Source organism: Limulus polyphemus, unplaced genomic scaffold (assembly GCF_000517525.1).
Source record: "Limulus polyphemus unplaced genomic scaffold, Limulus_polyphemus-2.1.2 Scaffold3566, whole genome shotgun sequence".
NCBI lineage: Eukaryota > Metazoa > Arthropoda > Merostomata > Xiphosura > Limulidae > Limulus > Limulus polyphemus.
Genome location: NW_013669176.1, coordinates 55,400 through 74,764, shown reverse-complemented (window position 1 = coordinate 74,764; position 19,365 = coordinate 55,400). Strand labels below are relative to the sequence as shown.

Genomic DNA, 19,365 nt, shown 5'->3' with positions numbered 1-19,365 from the left:
TAATTGTACAAATAGGTTTCAGACATATTTCAAGTGGAACTTCAACATTCCTGATATATCTTTGTGAATATTGTTTTAATTCTATCAAGATGTAACTTTCTCACTGGATACTATCAATAATTGTCTTTTATGATTTGTAAGAAATTGTTGAAAAAGAGCTTAATTGATTATGGAAATATTTTAATTACAAGCTGAGGTACCCATCCTATGTCCAGGTTATGAACTTAAACAAATGTGGGGATGGATGCTATGATAAATGACACAAAAATCCTAACTTTCACACAATTTATTTATAACATAAAATATTATTACAGTATTCATTATTACCTAACGAAAGGTTTTGTATAAGCTTTAACAACTCAATCTCTGTATACTTAAAACATGGTATGCACTGCACAATGGTCAGGGTGACATTATAGGAAGAGGTAGTGGGGGTAGGGGTGCTTCCTATTACGTTTGTCGACAGTGTAATTAATTAATTGATGGTCATTGGCTGCAGAAGTGTATTATGGGCTGAAGTTGAAGGGTCACACGGCAAAGTAAGAAGTGAGTATAACTCATGAAATGGCTCTTCATATCAAACTTATGATTGTTGTTGGAGTAGAAACTTCAGCTGAGTTTATGTAGTATTCCAATAGTAGTGGCCTTTGTTTTTCATTGTATTCCTCCATAGAAAGTGCTAGCGCACTCTCTGAGATATATAAGACCTTTGTGTGCTATTCCCCTCACACCGTGTGTATGCCATTTTATGAAAGTTTTAATGAAGTTTTTTGTTTTTGGTGTAAGGTTGTGGCATCATCTATTAATGTAGTTAACGTACATCAAAGATAATATCTCAATAACAGCAATAATGGGGGTGAACCACCCATTAACATGCCCCTTGTTCCAAACAATCATCTCACGAAGTTTAGTTGAGATTGTCCCAGCGACCTAGGAGTAGTTAGATAACGGACAGACAGACAGGCACAGATTTACTTTTTGTGCTTTATATATATAGATATGAAGTTCACTCAAAGGTAATATTACTTGCATTTAAAATCATTGATTAATAATTTCAAGCATCAGCTGTTAATAAAAACCTGTAGCACAATGATCACGAGACCTTGTTTCCTGTTTCCATTGAAATCTAGTACTGTGATGATATTTACAATTTTTCTTTAAAGTATTGAAACTGACACAATGAATTCACCAACCTTCCCATGAAAGTTGGTAGTGTTTGAAAACTGGTAAATTAAACGTTTCTGATCAAATCAAACTACAACGTAGTTCAGAACTAAAAGTTAACCCAGTGAATAACATAACTAATTTAATATAGTGATGTAACTGGGAGTATACAGCATCAAAAAAAAATTTATAATGATTAAAATGCATTGATTTCTCAGTTGGGGGCCCTTGCTGTTAGGAATGGTTTTATTTAGAGTTCCAGTAAAACTCACTAGGTTTGATGAATGTAGGTTAGTTATGAATCTGTATATTAGCTAATAATGCAAAATAATCTTTATAATAGTTTTAAATCTGTATATAAGATAAGAATACAAAATAATCTTTATAATAGTTCTAAATCTGTATATATGATAACAATACAAAATAATCTTCATAATAAAATAATATATGTATATATATATATATATTAAGTAAATGAATACCAGTAGGCCTAATTATATAGTATATTTTAAACATTTCACCAATATTGTTAATATTAGTATCAGTAAGAAAAGAATGGAATGTAACACACAAGACATATAAAAAACTACCCATTTTCCTAATGTTTGGTCACTGATCATTTCTGTCATGCTTCTCCTTGATTATTTTCCAAGAACGCTCGACTCGCAATCTAAGGGTCGCAGGTTCGAATCCCCATCAAACCAAACATGCTCGCCCTTTCAGCCACGGGGGCGTTATAATGTGACGGTCAATCCCACTATTCATTGGTAAAAGAGTAGCCCAAGAGTTGGCGGTGGGTGGTGATGACTTCCCTCTAGTCTCACACTGCTAAATTAGGGACGGCTAGCGCAGATAGCCCTCGTGTAGCTTTGCACGAAATTTGAAACAAAAAAACAAACAATCTAATTTCTCAAGAATATTATTGTAAGATTTAATCATAGTTTTCTTTGGGGATTATGATGTTTAAAAATGTTTTAATTTACTGAACAGTGTTTTGTTCATTTTAATTTTACATCAGTGTGATTGTTTTACAATACTTAACAAAGGAAAACTCAACACTTCAATTTTGTCAAATCCTTTAGGATATTGAAGATGAGACATTCAACAAAAGACATTATAAACTTGAACAAGATGAAAAAAGACGGAAAAAGTAAGCTAAGTTTCAGTAAAAATGTTTTTAAGTTCATTTTTGTTACTCTCATTTCTTTTGTAGATTTTTGTATGACTATTGTCTTATTATTGCTAGTTATCTTTTGTTGGGTAACCAAGTGAATATCAGATTTTTATATGACTGTTGTCTTATTATTGCTAATACCACAGGCCTGTGATTGTTTTATTGTCTAGAAATTTTAACATGTTCAGCAGTAATTCCTGTATGCTGAATCCGAAAGTGATATCCATTTTTTTCCATCACGTACAGATTTTTCACAAAATGTCATATGTACTTTTACTTCATTTTCATTGAAATCGGGTCACTTTTGTTATGCTTAAAATGTTGACATCCACTGGTTATAGATTTCTCTAGATCAATCGTGATGTAAGAGTCTTATCGATCATTCTAGAACCCACCGCTAGTATATAAACAGTTAACAGGCCACATGATGTGTCATATCTTGATAGTATTTGTTTGTGCGTGCACATTGACATTATTTTTTTCTTTTCAGTATTATTTATTCATCACTATGGCAACAAGAGGTTGTGTAAACGACCCAAACATATTCTGTTATATTTGTGGTAAATTTGATGTACAGAAACAAAGGCAAAACATTACAGATATTTTCCAAAAAGAGTATTATGCATATTTTGGAATAAAACTTGGGGACCAACACAAATCATGGGTTCTGCACAAAGTTTGCACTGTTTGTGTCAAAGATTTGAGACAATGGACTAAAGGTAAGAAAAAGTCTTTGTCTTTTGGAATTCCAGTGGTCTGGCATGAGACTAGAAACCATGGAGATGACTGCTATTTTTGCTCGTGTAATGTGCAAGGCTACAACACTCAAAATGAAAAGGAAATTTCTTATTCAAACCTTCAATCTGCTATAAGACCTGTACCTACTCCACCAGAGACTTGATACAGTTTCATCTGATTCTGGATCTGAAGTCAGTAGAAATGATGATAGGGATTGTTTTCAACCTGAAACGTCTCGTGAACCACACCTTTTTACACAAGGTGAACTTAATGATTTGGTGAGAGATTTGGGCCTTCCAAAGGATTGTTCTGAGATTTTGGGGTCCAGACTTTGGACTAAGAACTTACTTTTTCCAGGGACATCATTTTACTGGTACAGAAATTGTGAGAAACAGTTTATACCTACTTTTTTGCAAGAAGGTTTATTGCAACAATATTGCTGAATTAATATCAATGCTAGGAGCTGCAGTCTATGAACCAAGTGAGTGGCGATTGTTCATTGACTCCTCCAAAAGAAGTCTAAAAGGTGTTCTTCTTCACCATGGTAGCATATATGCATCTGTTCCTATTGCTCATTCGGTTCACTTGAAGGAAATGTACGAAAATCTCAAACTTCTTTATAATAAGGTCAAATACAAAGAACATAGTTGGCTACTTTGTGGAGACTTAAAAGTCCTTTGTATGTTGTTGGGTCAACAATCCAGTTATACAAAGTTTCCATGTTTTTTGTGTGAATGGGACAGCAGAGCATGAAATCAGCACTGGATTAAGAAGCAATGGCCACGCAGAGTCAGCCTGATACCAGGATTGAAAAACATTGAATGTGAAAGTTTGGTTGACACAAAGAAAGTCCTATTACCTCCACTTCACACAAAACTGGGCTTGAGAAAGATGGCGACTGTTTCAAGTATCGATGTGGGCAATTCCCAGCTCTTTCAGATGCGAAATTTAAAGTAAGGATTTTTGTTGGGTCTCAGATTAGGAAATTGACTTCGGGTGAACAGTTTGAAAGGACAATGAGGAAAGTTGAAAAAGAAGCATGGATTGCCTTTAAATGTGTTATTGACAATTTTTTATGAAACAATGAGGGCCCAAATTATAAAAATATTGTCAATAACGTGCTCGATAAATTCAAAGAGAAAGTTCATTTCTTACATTCAGATATTGACTATTTCCCTGAAAATCTTGGTGCCGTCAGTGAAGAACAAGGGGAAAGGTTTCATCAGACATCAGGGAAATGGAGAGGAGGTATCAGAGAAGGTGGAACATCAGCATGATGGCTGATTACTGCTGGTCATTGAAATGAGATGCTCCAGATGCAATACATGAAAGAAAAATGTAGATTTCACACAAAAAAAATAAGGCTGAATGAGGATGCATATTCATTTGACATCAATGTTCCCCTTTTTTTCGATTTTTATTTTTGTTAACAAACATAATAATAAAAAATTATCATTGTGGTAAACAAAATAATAATTTGATCTGAGTAAGAGTTTTTTTCTTCTTTCTGATTTGTAAAAAAATCCTTATGTAATAGAAAAAATGAATATTATTAATCTCAAAATCTGCGTAACTGATTTATGGAAAATCCGTTATTAAAACCAAAACAACTTTTATGAAGTTTAAATTTGCAATCTGTTGATGATGTGTCTCAAAAGTAAATTAATTTAAATATAATTTTTTTTTTCCAAATAACTTTTAGTTTAACTAATAACAGTTTGTTTGTAATTAAGCACAAAGCTACACAATGGGCTATCTTTGCTCTGCCCATCACGGGTATCGAAACCCGGATTCTAGAGTTGCCTGATTGTTAATGATATTCTCATACAGTATTAGTGTTGAAACTTGTTGGAGACTGCTCCTACCTTGATTATTGAGTGAGAAATTTCTATTGCTTTAAAGAGACAGTCAGGCCTCAGTATGAAGACTAGAACATCTTCATAGGCAGGAACAGCCCATTACTAATTTCAACGCCACAGTTTCTACACTGCAAAAGTATCAATGAAATGGCCCCCCAGTGGCACAACGGTATATCTGCGGACTTACAACGCTAGAAACTGGGTTTCGATACCTGTGGTGGGCAGAGAACAGATAGCCTATTATGTAGCTTTGTGCATAAACTCAAACAAACAAACCAGTGAAATGAACAAGTTATGCTCTTCTAACTTGGTAATCAGAGAATCAGTATTATATAAATATGATAAAAATTAACACAACTGAATTGGTTGAACAATATATCATAGACATTCATTACTGAATCCTGGTTTTTGTTTTTGAACGTTTGGTTAATAAGTTCTAAAAGTGCACTCTTGTTAGTGCCTAATTGTAATTACCATCATCTGGAGCTTTTCGACAAAGTACCTTCCCCTCACATACATAGCTATTCTTCATTTAGTGCTTCCCTCTATTTGCAAAAATGTTTTTGCATGCCACAAGCTTTTCACTCCCATGCACCACTTGATTCACATGGTTTAACTGATTCTCAAATGCAAATTATCATGCGACAAACCTCCACCAATAGTAGTACCACACACCTACGTGGCTCGTATGACTCCCTCTGTGCTATTCTACCTGTCACTTCTCATTTGGCAGTGCTCATGTTCATATGTTTAGTTTGTGCTTTTTTCAAGTTTGTTTGTTTTTCATATCTTTGCATCAATTTCCCTCACCAAGTTTACTGTTTATTATACAATAATGATATCTGTAACTTTTTCTGAAGTGGAATTATTTTATTTTTCTTACCCAGTTACGAAACTTAATACTTCATTACAAATCACTTTGAATACGAATTCCGATTTCTAAGTTACTCTTACCCTATTGACTCTCTTACCAGAAATGTCTACCTTACACCACCTTTATTAGGTGTTCCACCTATGTCTAGGGGATTTTCATGGGCTACCTCTTCCTCTTTCCTTCCATGTTGGGACATTTACCATCTTCAGTTCTTTCCCTCCACACGTGGCTTCTTTGCTTTTGGGATCTTCTGGGGTGGGACACTGTATTTCATCATTTATTTACCATCCACTTGTAATAAGAACTTGTGGTCGGCTTTTTTTCTCCACCGGGTAATTTTTTGGGGCTCCTCCTGTGCACTTAGCATCACATGGGATATCTGCAATGCTCTATTCTATTTTTTTTGGTTACACTTTTGTTTCATTCTGAGTCACTGCCATCTTTATTTATTGTTCCACTTTGGGGCTCGTATGGAATATTCTTTTTGTCAATTTGTTTCATACCATCTTTCACCTTTATTCTCAGTTGGATGAAGATGACTTTATCTGTCTTGTACGTGCTCTGGGTTGCTTCACTGCTGTCAAGGCTTCTTTCCGTTGATTCCATTTCCTGCAGTTTTATTCTCTTGCACCGCTCTTCTGTTTGTGATTTTTTTCCCTTCCTCCCTTACCCGTTGGTTTCGGCTTGTGATTCAGTTGGCTTTTATTCCTTGTCTTGTTCTTTTTATAATCAATTCCTGGTGTCTTCACTCCATTCAGGCACCTCTCCTTTTACCTGCATCTCAACACTGTCGTCTGCTGAAGGCATTTCGTCTGTCGAGTACTGGGATTAAACCTCATATGCTCATCTTTCATTATATGCTTTGGGTAGCTGTTTCTTCCTCGTCAGAGTACCGTCTTTCACCTGTTACCATCATTCACTCTTCAGTGAGACTGTAACTGGGTAAGTTTTCTTTCTTTTCTTACGTATATTATTTTTCAGAGGCCTGTCTCATGTTTTGACCCTGATCATGCTCTGTGGCGAGTGGTGTCTGTCCATGTATACTTCAATCACTTAGAATTGTACTAAAACCTTCACTGTAAGGCTTTGTTGACTTCACTTTCATAATTTTCATAGCCACAAAATGCAACTGTTTGTTACAATCACAAAAAAAAAATTTGAGGTGGGGTGTTCCACAAGATTGCTCATAGGTTAATCCTTGAGATATCTTTGCTTCATAAATATGCCCTTTCTGGACCATACTAACCCATGGACTTCATGGATAAAGTAGAAGGGGATTGCTGTCCATCCCTGCCATATCTTAGATTGAGTAAATTGGGTTTGTTCTGTCTTTCGAAATAGGGTTTTGTGATCACCCATTGCACTGTCTCTGGTATGAATATTTCTCTGGATTCTCTACCATGTTTACCCTCGTTTCTCAAGTAGAGTATGAGAGTCCTTACCACTTTCCAGTTCCAAACTGCTGGGGTGGTGAACCATGGAGGTATCCTCCTGAATGAGAGATATATAGTATAAACAATAAAAACTCCATTCAGTTGAGAGCATGGTGGTGATGTTCTGGTGGTGTAGATGACAAGATGTCCTCCAGATGGACGCTCCATCTCTGCATGGGTTTGTCTGAGGGAATTTGTAGCTTTGGAGTGCACTGCCATAATGATTGGGACACCTCATCCTACCCTCACGTGGATGTCGGTTCCTGGTGGTTGAGTTATGGATTTAAAGCTGAACCAATCATTATATGTCCTCACACATGTCATGCGATTGGAATCCCTCATCCTACCCGTGCATGGATGTTGGTTCCCGGCGGTCAAGTTTTGGATGCAGTTGACTTGCCGTGTACGGTCCATCACGCCCTAGCCAACTCTACACCTTGGGACACATCCCTTATTTGACCCACATTCTGTTCGTCAGGGAGATTGAAATTATAGTATATTGTGGTTAGAATCACTGTCTAACCATTTTCTCTCCCATTAGGATGTGCTCCTCACAATTTTCCATCCTGATCTCTCACATTTTTTTGACATCTGGGCAAAGAGTATTCCTGGTAGAGAAGTGATGCAGTCTCCCATGTATAATCCTCTTATTAGTGTGTCCTTCGGATGCTTCTAATTTCTCACTTACACCAGTCCCTCCACCTATTCAATGTGGTATTCTAGCTAAGTACGTGAGCGGAAATAAGATATCTTGTCGGAAGTTATAATTTTCCTACACTGAAAATGTACTATTGACAGGTACTTACTTCTGCTCACACTTCCCACCCTTCCTCCCCCACTGTCAAATGGTGCTTACGTTTCTGCCTAAACTTGAAGTGATGGTTAGGTAGATAGCGTAGGGGGAGTTACATGTGTGTGGTGGAGGTTTGTTGCAAACAGTTAAACCATGTGAATCGAGGTGTGCAAGGGAGTGAAAGGCTTTTGGCATGCAAAAAACGTTTTGCAAATAGAGGGCAGCACTGAACAAGAATAGCTATGTATATGAGCAGAAGTAAGTACCTATCAGAAATACATTTTCAGTATAGGAAAATTATAACTTGAGTTTTAACATCTAAACTTAAGTAATAGTACTATTGTTATTGAATGATTTGAATTTTTGGTCTTCATGTATTATACTTACACTTATCTTTCTCATTTTTGCTCTAGATTTGTGTTAAAAACTTTACTTATTTCATTGCTGGTGTTAGCTTTTATATCTATTTATGTGTATGATTTCAAAAAATCTAAAAACAACTCGAAAGATCTTTTTTATTGATTTTTTATTTCTACATGAATAATAAAATGTTAGCTTAAACTGTATATCTTGTGTTATTTATTACTTGATTGGATAACTTACAACTTATAAATTTTTGTGATGTTGTTCACACTTTCAGGTGGGATATACAAAGGATGAGAGAGATGCGTATGACAGAGAAATTGAGAAAAAGATATGAAGAAAAGAAAGAGGCAAAAAAACTCAAGCGGAATGCCGAAATAAAATCTTTTTACCCAGAGCCTAAAGATGGTATGATTTCTTTTCTATAGTCTTTACCTTTCAGTAATATTATTTTTTACTAATTACAGGTTAGAAGACAGTGTAAGTTACATAATAAATATCACGATTTGTTCTTCAAAGTGCACAAGCTTGGTAAGGTTTGATTGGAGGCTCTCGTGCTCGGTAAAATAAAATTAGTTTGTATGAGATACAAGAATGTTTTTATATGTAATTTAGAATATTTCACAAAAACAGTTAAAATTTTATGTCGGCTCCCTATATAGGATATCAGTTTGTTCTGGTGAAGAGCATGTCATTAATTATTATCAACATTGTGTAGGTGATTAATCTGTTGTTAAATATTTAGTTAAAATAGTTTTTCTACCATCTTAAAATGTTTATAAAAACAGACAAGTATAAATTTAGTCTATTGTTTTAAAATTCCAAACCTCAAAAGGCAGTATTATAGAAGCGTGCAGACCTTCTACCCTTATATTGAGGTGACACTACGTTGATGAGTCAGGTCCAGTGGTATGATTAAATTAAGAAACGTATTACAAAATAGTATTATTGAAAAAAAAAGATGGATTATTTGTACTTCTCAATATTATATAAAATAGCTTACCAAAAGCCCCCCAGTGGCACAGCGGTATGTCTGCAGACTTACAATGCTAGAAACCGGGTTTCGATACCCATGGTGGGCAGAGCACAGATAGCCCTTGTGTAGCTTTGTGCATAATTAAAAACAAACAAGCTTACCAAAAAATACCCCTTAGTGAAAGTTGGTTAATTTAACCTGAATCTGTGGTTTCGAAAAAAGGGTAAACTTTCCTAAAAAAATCTTAGATTTTTTTTCCATACCTTCAATCAAAGTTTCTAAAATTTTTCCCTAACTTTTCACTGTATTTTAACAATGCTGCTTCAGTGACAAAACTTAATAGCCAATATACAGTTTCCTTATTTTTCAGTTTTTCACTTCTTTTCCATTTATTTGTTTGTGTTTTTCTACTATTCCTTCCCAATTTTAACCTCTCTTTTATTCCATAACCCAAGATATTCCACATTTTCAAAATCCCAAAATTATTCCTGTACCTTTTATATCCTTATTCAGAAAAATATTTATTCCTATTAGGAATATAAACAGAAAAATACCATGTTGGTTAATGTTTTAAATTTTTTGTCATGCAACTGTTTGTACAACGTTTTTTTGGCCCCTTAGTGGCTCGGCCTTAAGTCTGAAGGGTTATAAGCTAACAACCAGGTTTCAATACCCATGGTGGGCACAGCATAAGTAGCACATTGTGTAGACAAAAAACAGTCTTGTTTCATTTTGTTTTTCTTGAAAACTCACAGTCTCAGTATTTTTTGTTACCGTACACTTGAATGATTAAGTAAGCATATTGATATGGTAATACAAAACTGTAAAATGGTGTAAATAATTTGAGGTTGTTAGCATAAGTTCATAAAAATTGTTTGTAAAACAAGGAAACTTATCACGAAACAAGAATTTGGGTAAAAAGTTGGCACACCATTTTAAAACGTCTTTCTTTTAGAGTTTAATTTTATCCAGTTCAATACATCGAGTTGTGTGAAAAGGTTCCTGTTGTGGTGTTTGGAAAACCGGTTCCAAGTTTCAAAGCAAGGTGAGATCCTTTATTTTTCTACACACTATCACATTGTGAATGTGATATTATATTTGTTTTATTAACAGCCAACAAAGCAAAGAAAGGAGTGTGATATACCATCCAGTTTATTAATGATGTACTTGCTATACTATTTCATTTTAAGCAAATGCTGTCTGGTTGGATATTCACTTTGGAGTAACTGTGCTTTTCATCTTAGTTATAATTATGAAAAATATGTTAATATTAGTCTTACTAAAATGTTAATAAGAAAGACAAGAAATGTAGGAAAAATAAGTAGATATACAGTATCCCCTAATTTAATGTTTAAATCTTGGTCTGTTCATAAAGTAACACTTCAGTTACACATGTGTGAATATTAAAAGTGAAACATAAACAAAGTATGATAGAACATTGGTGTATGTTGATAAAGTGGATAACTGTATATTCACCAGGAACTCTTATGTTGAGAAATGTTACACGTGTTATTCTGTGTTAACTAATATAACGTTGAGAAATGTTATACGTGTTATTCTGTGTTAACTAATATAATGTTGAGAAATGTTATACGTGTTATTCTGTGTTAACTAATATAATTAACTTAACCTTATTTGATTTTGATGACATTTGATATAAGAGAAACAATGATACAAGATTTCACATTGATATCTCAAATGCCAAGAAAGCCACATCTGCTCAAATATAAAGGGGGTGGGGATTTTGAAAGCATCCCCCAAAAAAGTGCCATAATGACGTTATCCTTTACAAAAGTAGGTTTTTGCCTAGTTGGCTGGAAATTTCACCATTGGCTGATCTGTTCCAAATGATTATTTTTCTGTAATAATTTTGTATTTAGATGAAACATACACACTGAGAAGCTTGTGAAACTTGACAATTTATTAATGAATGTTGGCAGTTCTTGAATTCTGTCTAAACTATCCACGGCCATTAAATGTAAAATGATTACAGCAGACACTGATATCAAGATGTTTTAATGTGATATTTTTTTAATTGAAACTTTGATATTTGGAATATATCCATTAGACAATCAAACCAATTCTTACAACCTGATGCAAGAGGTTTGAGCCAGAAATGTTTCTAGAATAAAGATGCTTGAAATGTTATTTCTTAATTTTATTGTAAAGCAATGGAAGATATTTGAAAAGTTCGCACTGACAGTGGATTTGTGGTCATTTTTATCGCTAATGTTTGAGATGGGTTAAAGTTTTTTCTTTAACCCGGTAGAACTGTATGTTAAGCTAGGTATGTATTGCCTTTTATACTAATTAAAGATAACAGAGAAGACAGTTTTAACAAATGATCAAATTTCTCAGTTTCATTTTCACAGCCAGCTTCTTGTACACTGGTACGGCAGTCTGAAACCATCCCTGGTGTTCAAGGGCAGGTGCTAGTGGATGCTGTGTTTTTTTTAATCAGACAATCAAGCTAGTAAAAAATTAAAATTCCATTCAGCCCCAGGGTTTGAAATTTACCATATAATGTATAAATATGAGATACAAGTAAAGTAGATGCCAATTTAATTTGTGCACAAGTAAGTCTGACAACTAAAATTTTACCCAAAACTCACAATAACTAAATATATATATATATATATATATATATAGCTGTCAAGTCTTGAAATTGACCACCAGTTATTGTTCTCATTGGGTGATGGTGGTCTATGAAATAGTGAACCTGATTGGTCAGTATTCACATGAGCTGCCAATCACACATTGTGTTTCATATGGTTAAAGTTGCATGTGATGTAGGCACTATCGGATGAACTTTTACAGCAGTTTTTCATGTGTGAAGTTGAAAAACTTGGGAACTGAAGCTAGGCTTAAAGATTTATTAGATCCCTCATTTCTCAGTATACAAATTGTTTTTAAGAAATTACTTAATTACATGGATGCATTTTTTCAGTTTTTTAATTTTAAACAAGTATCATTAGAAGCAAAATCACATTCAAGTAATGCAAAGTCTCATCACTGAAAATTATAGTGAGTATTATTTGTAATACACTGATAGAAGTTCATTCCCCATGGGGTATGGCCCCTTCAAGAAAAGAGTGCTCGAAATGCCCCATGATGTGTACTATACTACCAATAATTATTAAGGCTGTTTCTAGGCGTCCAGGAACAAGAACGAGGAGGGTAACTGGGAATTACGTGTAACTGATTGAGGATGTTTCTCATCAATCAGTTGCTGTTGAGTTTTTTCTGGATTTCTGTCCTCCGTGTATACTTAATTACATAGTAAATGAGATTAGGTTTAAATTTTTGTTGTAACTTATTACTTGCTGCAACAATCTTTCTGCAATCTCTTTCAAAAAGAATCATCTACTACTGTTTGTAAATCTTTGCACGGTTTGAACTTTCTCTGTACTAAGAAATCATTTTGTCTCTTCATTTTCATGCAGGCCTGTGCGCTTATTTGCAGACTAAAATATCGCTTGATATTCTCGTTCACACCTGATTGCTTCTTTTAGAAAAGCAGTCGATCTGAGCACAGCAGTGGCATTTTTTTTAAACCTATTTATAGGTTAGTTAGAAAGCCAGATAAATTTTAGTAGTTTGGGGACATTTTATTCTAATGTCCGATATATTTTTTGCATTCTAAAATGCATATTTGAATTATTTTCTGTACAACTAAAACAGTGACATAAAAAAAACAGGCTTCACGCATCCGAGTGAAAAAGGCTTCGTGGATAAAATAAATGCTAAAACTTTTGTTTTTGTGTATATTTTTAATAAAAGTAACTAAAATCTAAGAATTGGAAACTTTAATGAAAAAAAAAAAACTTCTCATGAGGAAAGCATGCGGGATGCTGTTGCATGATATAACTTGATAGTTTGTTTATCTTAAGCTCTTTCTGGTTTGGTGTGCTAATTAGACAATGTACCAATAAAATTAAGTGAGAGCAGTTAAGAAAATGTTAAAGAATCGAAGCTGTTAGAATAAATATTTATAATTATCTTTCACTCAGACTGGCCCGGCATGGCCAGATGGTTAGGGCGCTCGACTCGCAATCTGAGGGTCGCGGGTTCGAATCCCCATCACACCAAACATGCTCTTCCTTTCAGCTGTGGGGGCGTTATAATGTGACGGTCAATCCCACTATTCGTTGGTAAAAGAGTAGCCCAAGAGTTGGCAGTGGGTGGTGATGACTAGTTGCCTTTCCTCTAGTCTTACACTGCTAAATTAGGGACGGCTAGCACAAATAGCCCTCGTGTAGCTTTGCACGAAATTCAAAAACAAACAAACAAACACTCAGACCACAGACAGATCTTTATTAAAAAATCTTCTTTTTTGTGTGTGTGCAACTTACTTGTATTGGTTACTAAAACTTGCCATTTAGAGTTGTACTATTTAGTTTCTTGATTACATGATGGTTATAAGGTCAATCAAATTGATTGATCCATTGGTTCAGGATTAATTTGTTTCATTCTGATGTATAGCAAATATACTTTGTTTATTTTTTTTGTAAGCTTAAAATTCTAACAGAAGGTTATCTTTACTTTACACAAGTGGAAAAAAAAATGTAATTCTTTCTTGGGAAGTAAACCTGACTGAAATTTAACTGAAAAAAAGTTTTGAAATTATCTCTTAAACCAGCGAAAGCTGCCAGTATCAGGCCGAAAATCTTGATTTACCCATTGGACAGTGACAGCGTCCTATAACTTGTATGTCGCTTTGGCTGAAAACTAATCGAAACCATGTTTATAAATAGACCAGAATTTATATTAGGTATGTTGATAATTATTAGGACATCATGAAAATAATTCTTGTGGCAGAATGTGCAAAAATTATGGGTTCAAAGAGTTAATGTAAAGCCTTGCTGTTTTTTTTTCAGAATATCTAAAATGATAAATTGATGTGTTATTTCTTGCAGTGAATTTTCACTTCCATGGATGAATAACAAAGAAGCACCAAAGAACGAACCTCAAAGAATATACAAAAAACACAAAGGTAACTATAGGAAAAAACAAAAGACATGAGCAGTGAACAAAACCTTTTATAAAATTGTTACGTTGACACTGTTGTTTATGTGACATTGATAATGAAAGTGGACTGTCCCACCACAAATATCCCTACATAGTCTCTGTGTAGGTCTTTGTTCCCTGGGCCTTAACTAATGTTTCAGTTAAAATAACGCACATGATTGAGAAGATAGTGGAGAGCACATTCTTGATACAACCGTATTGTTGAGATAATTCATGTGTAAAGACTATTGACATTCTGCCTAAGATTAGCCTTTGAGAGATCTTTGTTAAGCTATGTAATTCATAGCGTTTGTTTTTGTTAGAGAGAATTGAAGGGCTAAATCTTTGGAGAGGAAAATAATTTCCTGAATCCAGATAAATGGTTGAATGTGTATAGGTTTTCTGTAGTGAGAAGTTCATATCCAAGGTATTCTAATTACCCGAGATTTATCAACATCACACAGACAAAAAAAAAAGTTATTTTTTTGATAATGTTGTGTGTGTATATATAGACAAAGAGACACACAGTGAGAAAAGACAGTGATGATTGGATGAAGAGGATGGAATGAACTAATTGGTTGGAAGACCGGAAGTAGACACAGCTGAATGATTAGAACTTGTTTTCTGGGTATAATTAATTCGTGGTTCAGGAGACAAATTTTGTTGTTTTACATGGATTCAGGATTTTTCAAAAGATGTATTTTCCTGATAACCAGCACCTTCACAAATTAGAGCCAATGATGTTTAAGCTTTGATGTATTTCAACAGCGACAGGAAATGTACGTCATGAATTCTGTAGTTTTGTGAATGCACGAAAGACGATTTTGGTATTTTGTACCGAAAAGTTTGAAGTAAATAGAAATGTATAATTAAGTTTAATTTTGGAAATTATCAATGAATTAAAGGTGAAAACTAAAACAGGAAGTTTTGTATAGACCAAATAAAAAAAAAATTATTATTTCTTAAATTTACATCTTTTTTTTTTTGTATGAAACCTTGCCGTTTACGAATTTGGAAAAAACTCATCTTAAGGAAAACATATTTGTTACACCCACACAACTAGTAAACAAGTATTGTACATCGGTAACATGTCATCAGTAGCTACGATCAGGTTTATATTAGCATAATTTATAATTATTAACCCACCCGATCCATGTTCGTGATTATTGTAATCTAATAATAATATATTATTCTTAGCCATCGCTGTAATATGTGATAAAAATCGAGCACTTATAACGGGAGAGATGGTCATTTTCCTGAGTACGTTTTTTTATAAATGTGGTTTTTACACCTGTGTATTTATGTAATCACGAACATCAGTAAATATAAAAGGATGTGAATAAAAGTGAAATAGTATTGGTATAATGATCCACTTTAAAGACTTGATTGGATAACTGATGTAAGAGCTTTTTCTATAACCCACTAATCCCATTATCACAACTACTTATCACTGCTGTAAGTAAAAGGGTGAAATTTATCTCGTCATAATGTACCTGTTGGATTTGTGGAGTCTGGCGTAACAAACATAAGTGAGGTGTTTGTTCAAATGCAAAATTATATATTTTGTCATACATTTACTCCCTTGTTCTGACAAAAACCTTTCTGTTTTTAGTTTTGGGAACAGAGGAAGTGTAGCTTTTGTTTAAGGAAAATAAACAAAGATAATTTAAGGAGGTTAAGAAAATCTAATCTATTCAGTATTATTCTTATAGATTTAATTTGTTGAATGGGTTATTTAAATGTCAGATGCTAGTTAAGCAAACAATATGGTGATGAATGAAATTATGTAATAAACGTACCATGAAACTCTTACAATTAATTGAGACATTTTACAGTATATATTGAGACATCTCAATATTTACTGTAAAAACAAGTGAGACATTTTACAGTAAATATTGAGACAAGTGAGACATTTTACAGTATATATTGAGACAAGTGAGACATTTTACAGTAAACATTGAGACAAGCGAAACATTTTACAGTAAATATTGAGACAAGTGTAACATTTTACAGTATATATTGAGACAAGTGAGACATTTTACAGTAAATATTGAGACACATTCTATGTCTTTCATTTTCGTTTTTATCAGAAACAACACCATCTTCAGCTACTTGAATAGTTATATTTCCTCTTTGTTCACTAATCCTAGATCTAGTAGTCATAAGTTGTATATTAAAGTTTTGTTATTAAAAAATTTTGGTAATTCAAAATATAGAAAGAAAGAAATCGTGAATACTAGTGTTATATTTCTGTTTAAAGAGTTTCTCAACACGTGAGTCGGCTCAACATAAAATTATATTAGACTGACTGCCAGAGTTTAACACCTCTATCTCTTCAATTTATATAATAATAAAAATGGTGTAGATCTTTTTTTGAAAATCAAATCTGACTTGACTATTTCAGTGTATTTTGATAATTTTGTTACAGACTGTCAGTTGGTGGTCCTTTCAAAATTTATCTCATTAGCACACCTCTGCAACAGATAAATAAAAATAAATACAAAAGTATATACGTGTTGTCATATCAAAAGGATATGCATAATTATTTCTTTTTTTCTCTGTTTAAATGCTTATTTTTGAGGAAAATAATCAAATATTAACATGTTACCATGTAAATGAAGTGTTTTTTTATTCAAAGTTAGAAACTTAAGATTTCTGAATGAAGTGGTTTATTAAATAGAAACAGGAACAGTGTACAAAGTGAAAGTATCGTGAGTTATTATATTATTGTGTCTAGAGAAAAATTAGTAGTAAGAGTGTGTACAATTAAAGAATGTAAAATTCATTTGTACAAATACACTTCCGTCAAAAACAACGTGAAGAAACTTTTGGGATAACTGTAGGAAGTGTTTTGTAATCTTTGTTATTTAAAAAAAAAAAAGATATAATATTGCAGATAAAATTGGTATACAGTTTAGTGGTGTAGTAGAATTAAAAGTCGCTTTTAGGAATATTGGTGTAAAATTGTACGTGTAAGCGTCATTTGTATGTTATTTACTTACATATTTTAAAATCTGAAATTTCCAAGTGTATTTTTTTTCATTTGATTTCTTTTTCTTTTGCACAACTTTAGAAAAAAAATAATAATGTAACAGAATAACTCTAAAGTTAAAGTAGTTTCTTTTTCTGCTCTTATTAGTTTTTCTACATTATTTACCTATAAAATAAACTTGTGGGTTAACTTGTTTAAATTGTAATATTTACTAAGAAAGAGCTTTGTATGGTTTTCTAGAAACTTTATTGATATCTTTGATCAGAATTGTCCCACTAGGTTTATAATTGGGTGGAATTTAGAAAGATATATATACATTATCATTGAGAATTGTACGATATTTATCCTGTTTGAATTCATAAAAAAAAAACCTATTGTGGTGGTAAGATTGATGAAGCTGTTTGGAGAGGGGGGGGGGGGTAGGATCATGCTAGGATCCAATCAAAAAACTATTTTATTAATTAATTTTAAAAGTTATAACAGATTGTTGTAGCCACCAGTTATATCATCTGTTGTGATTGAAAGAGAAGTTGGTCCTAAATCTAAGTTTGTGTTGTTAAACAGAGGTTTCCACTTCTGATTCTGGAAATAACTTTGGATTTTCTTTTTCAAAAACGATCCGTGCTCCCTATTATTGGCTGCACACCTCCCTACCCTACTTTATATGGATGGTGTAGGTACGTGATCCCTGCCTAATTATATAGAAGTTATTTGGGGAAAGTTGATTCATGTAGTCACTCATTAACTAAAAATTACTTAGATGGATCTGGTACGTGTGCGAGGTCATATCTCACGATCACAACATTTTTTTGGTGGGGCTCGACAACCTGGATTAATAAGTAACATTTAATTGGATGGAAATTAGATATTGAGTCAGGGTGACTGATGGTAATTATTAACTCTCTCTGATTGTGATTAGCAATAGTGTTTTAAGCGTTTACATTCATACAGGCAAACAGTTATTTTCTCAAAATTCTAGGATGTTATTTAGTAAAAAAGATCCAAATTTGATGTGTGAAGAAGGACAGTTTTTTTCTTGAGCAATATCTCATTAACGTGTAGTATTCAAATAGTTTTTTAATCGGGAAAGTATATGTAATAATTTTGAGCATTTTTTTTAAAAAGAATTGCAGACATTTATATGTTAGGTTTTGACCCCGCATGGTATCTAGAACTTAATTTAAATAACTTAGTAATGTATCTTTGCTACTTTATAATATCTACTAATGGTTCTTTTTTTTAAAAAAAATCTCTTCAGAAAGAAGTTTTTATTTGTATACTTTTTTTCTGAAACTTATTCTTGTAGTTTTTTCAGTGAGTATGTATTTCTTGTATGTAGATTTGAGTTTTTTCTTAGAATATCATAAACCATCTCAATCATTGATATTTTCTGTGTTAAAATAGGGAATTCAAACAATTTAAACTTTCTTGTTTCTTTTTTTTAAAAGAATTGTTCTAATTGACAATGAATTTGGAAAAACGCATGCCACATTTCTGTGCTGTCATCATTGTAAGCTATAATTTTTCATAATTAAAGACAACTTGTTGCATTCTTTAATGAAACATTAGTGTACATTTGTCCACAAACAATCGAGAAACTTGAACTGGAGAAAGAGTTTTTAGTTTATCTAGCGTTTCGTACCTAAGAGAGGTTTATCCTGTTTGTTATAACAACTTTGGTAATGTATTTAGGGCACGATTGTTTGCATCTGCTGTTCTATTATAGTTAAGTGTGAAGAAGGTGTACTTTTATAGTACTTGTATAGTATATTATATGGAACAAGGTATTCAGAGAGTGAAAGATTGTAGATGTAAAAAACAACATATTCTCTCTCTCTTTCTTTCTTTTTTAACTGCGTATTTGTATGTTCTCATAACTTATTTCAATTCTTATATTATTTTCAAAATCAAAACCACCAATGTATCAATAAAAGGTAGTACTAAATATGTACATACTAACTTTGTACTTGTAAAAAATAGGAGTAGAATAAT

At 33.2% G+C, this 19,365-nt stretch overlaps 1 protein-coding gene and 1 long non-coding RNA gene across 2 annotated transcripts in view; both read left to right on the top strand.

Annotated features, from left to right (window-relative positions):
• The window catches only part of LOC106469600 (male-specific lethal 1 homolog), a 24,759-nt gene extending 8,534 nt beyond the window's left edge, over positions 1-16,225 (top strand). Inside the window, exons 5-8 of the mRNA XM_013930102.2 lie at positions 2,247-2,314; positions 8,676-8,806; positions 10,347-10,419; positions 14,291-16,225. Of these exons, the coding sequence (XP_013785556.1) occupies positions 2,247-2,314; positions 8,676-8,806; positions 10,347-10,419; positions 14,291-14,396 (378 nt within the window). The 3' untranslated portion in view covers positions 14,397-16,225. The remainder of the gene's footprint in view (positions 1-2,246; positions 2,315-8,675; positions 8,807-10,346; positions 10,420-14,290) is intronic.
• An 11-nt stretch (positions 16,226-16,236) lies between these two features.
• LOC111088340 overlaps positions 16,237-19,365 on the top strand; it is a 5,142-nt gene continuing 2,013 nt past the window's right edge. Inside the window, exon 1 of the long non-coding RNA XR_002612882.1 lies at positions 16,237-19,307. This is a non-coding gene — a long non-coding RNA (uncharacterized LOC111088340). The remainder of the gene's footprint in view (positions 19,308-19,365) is intronic.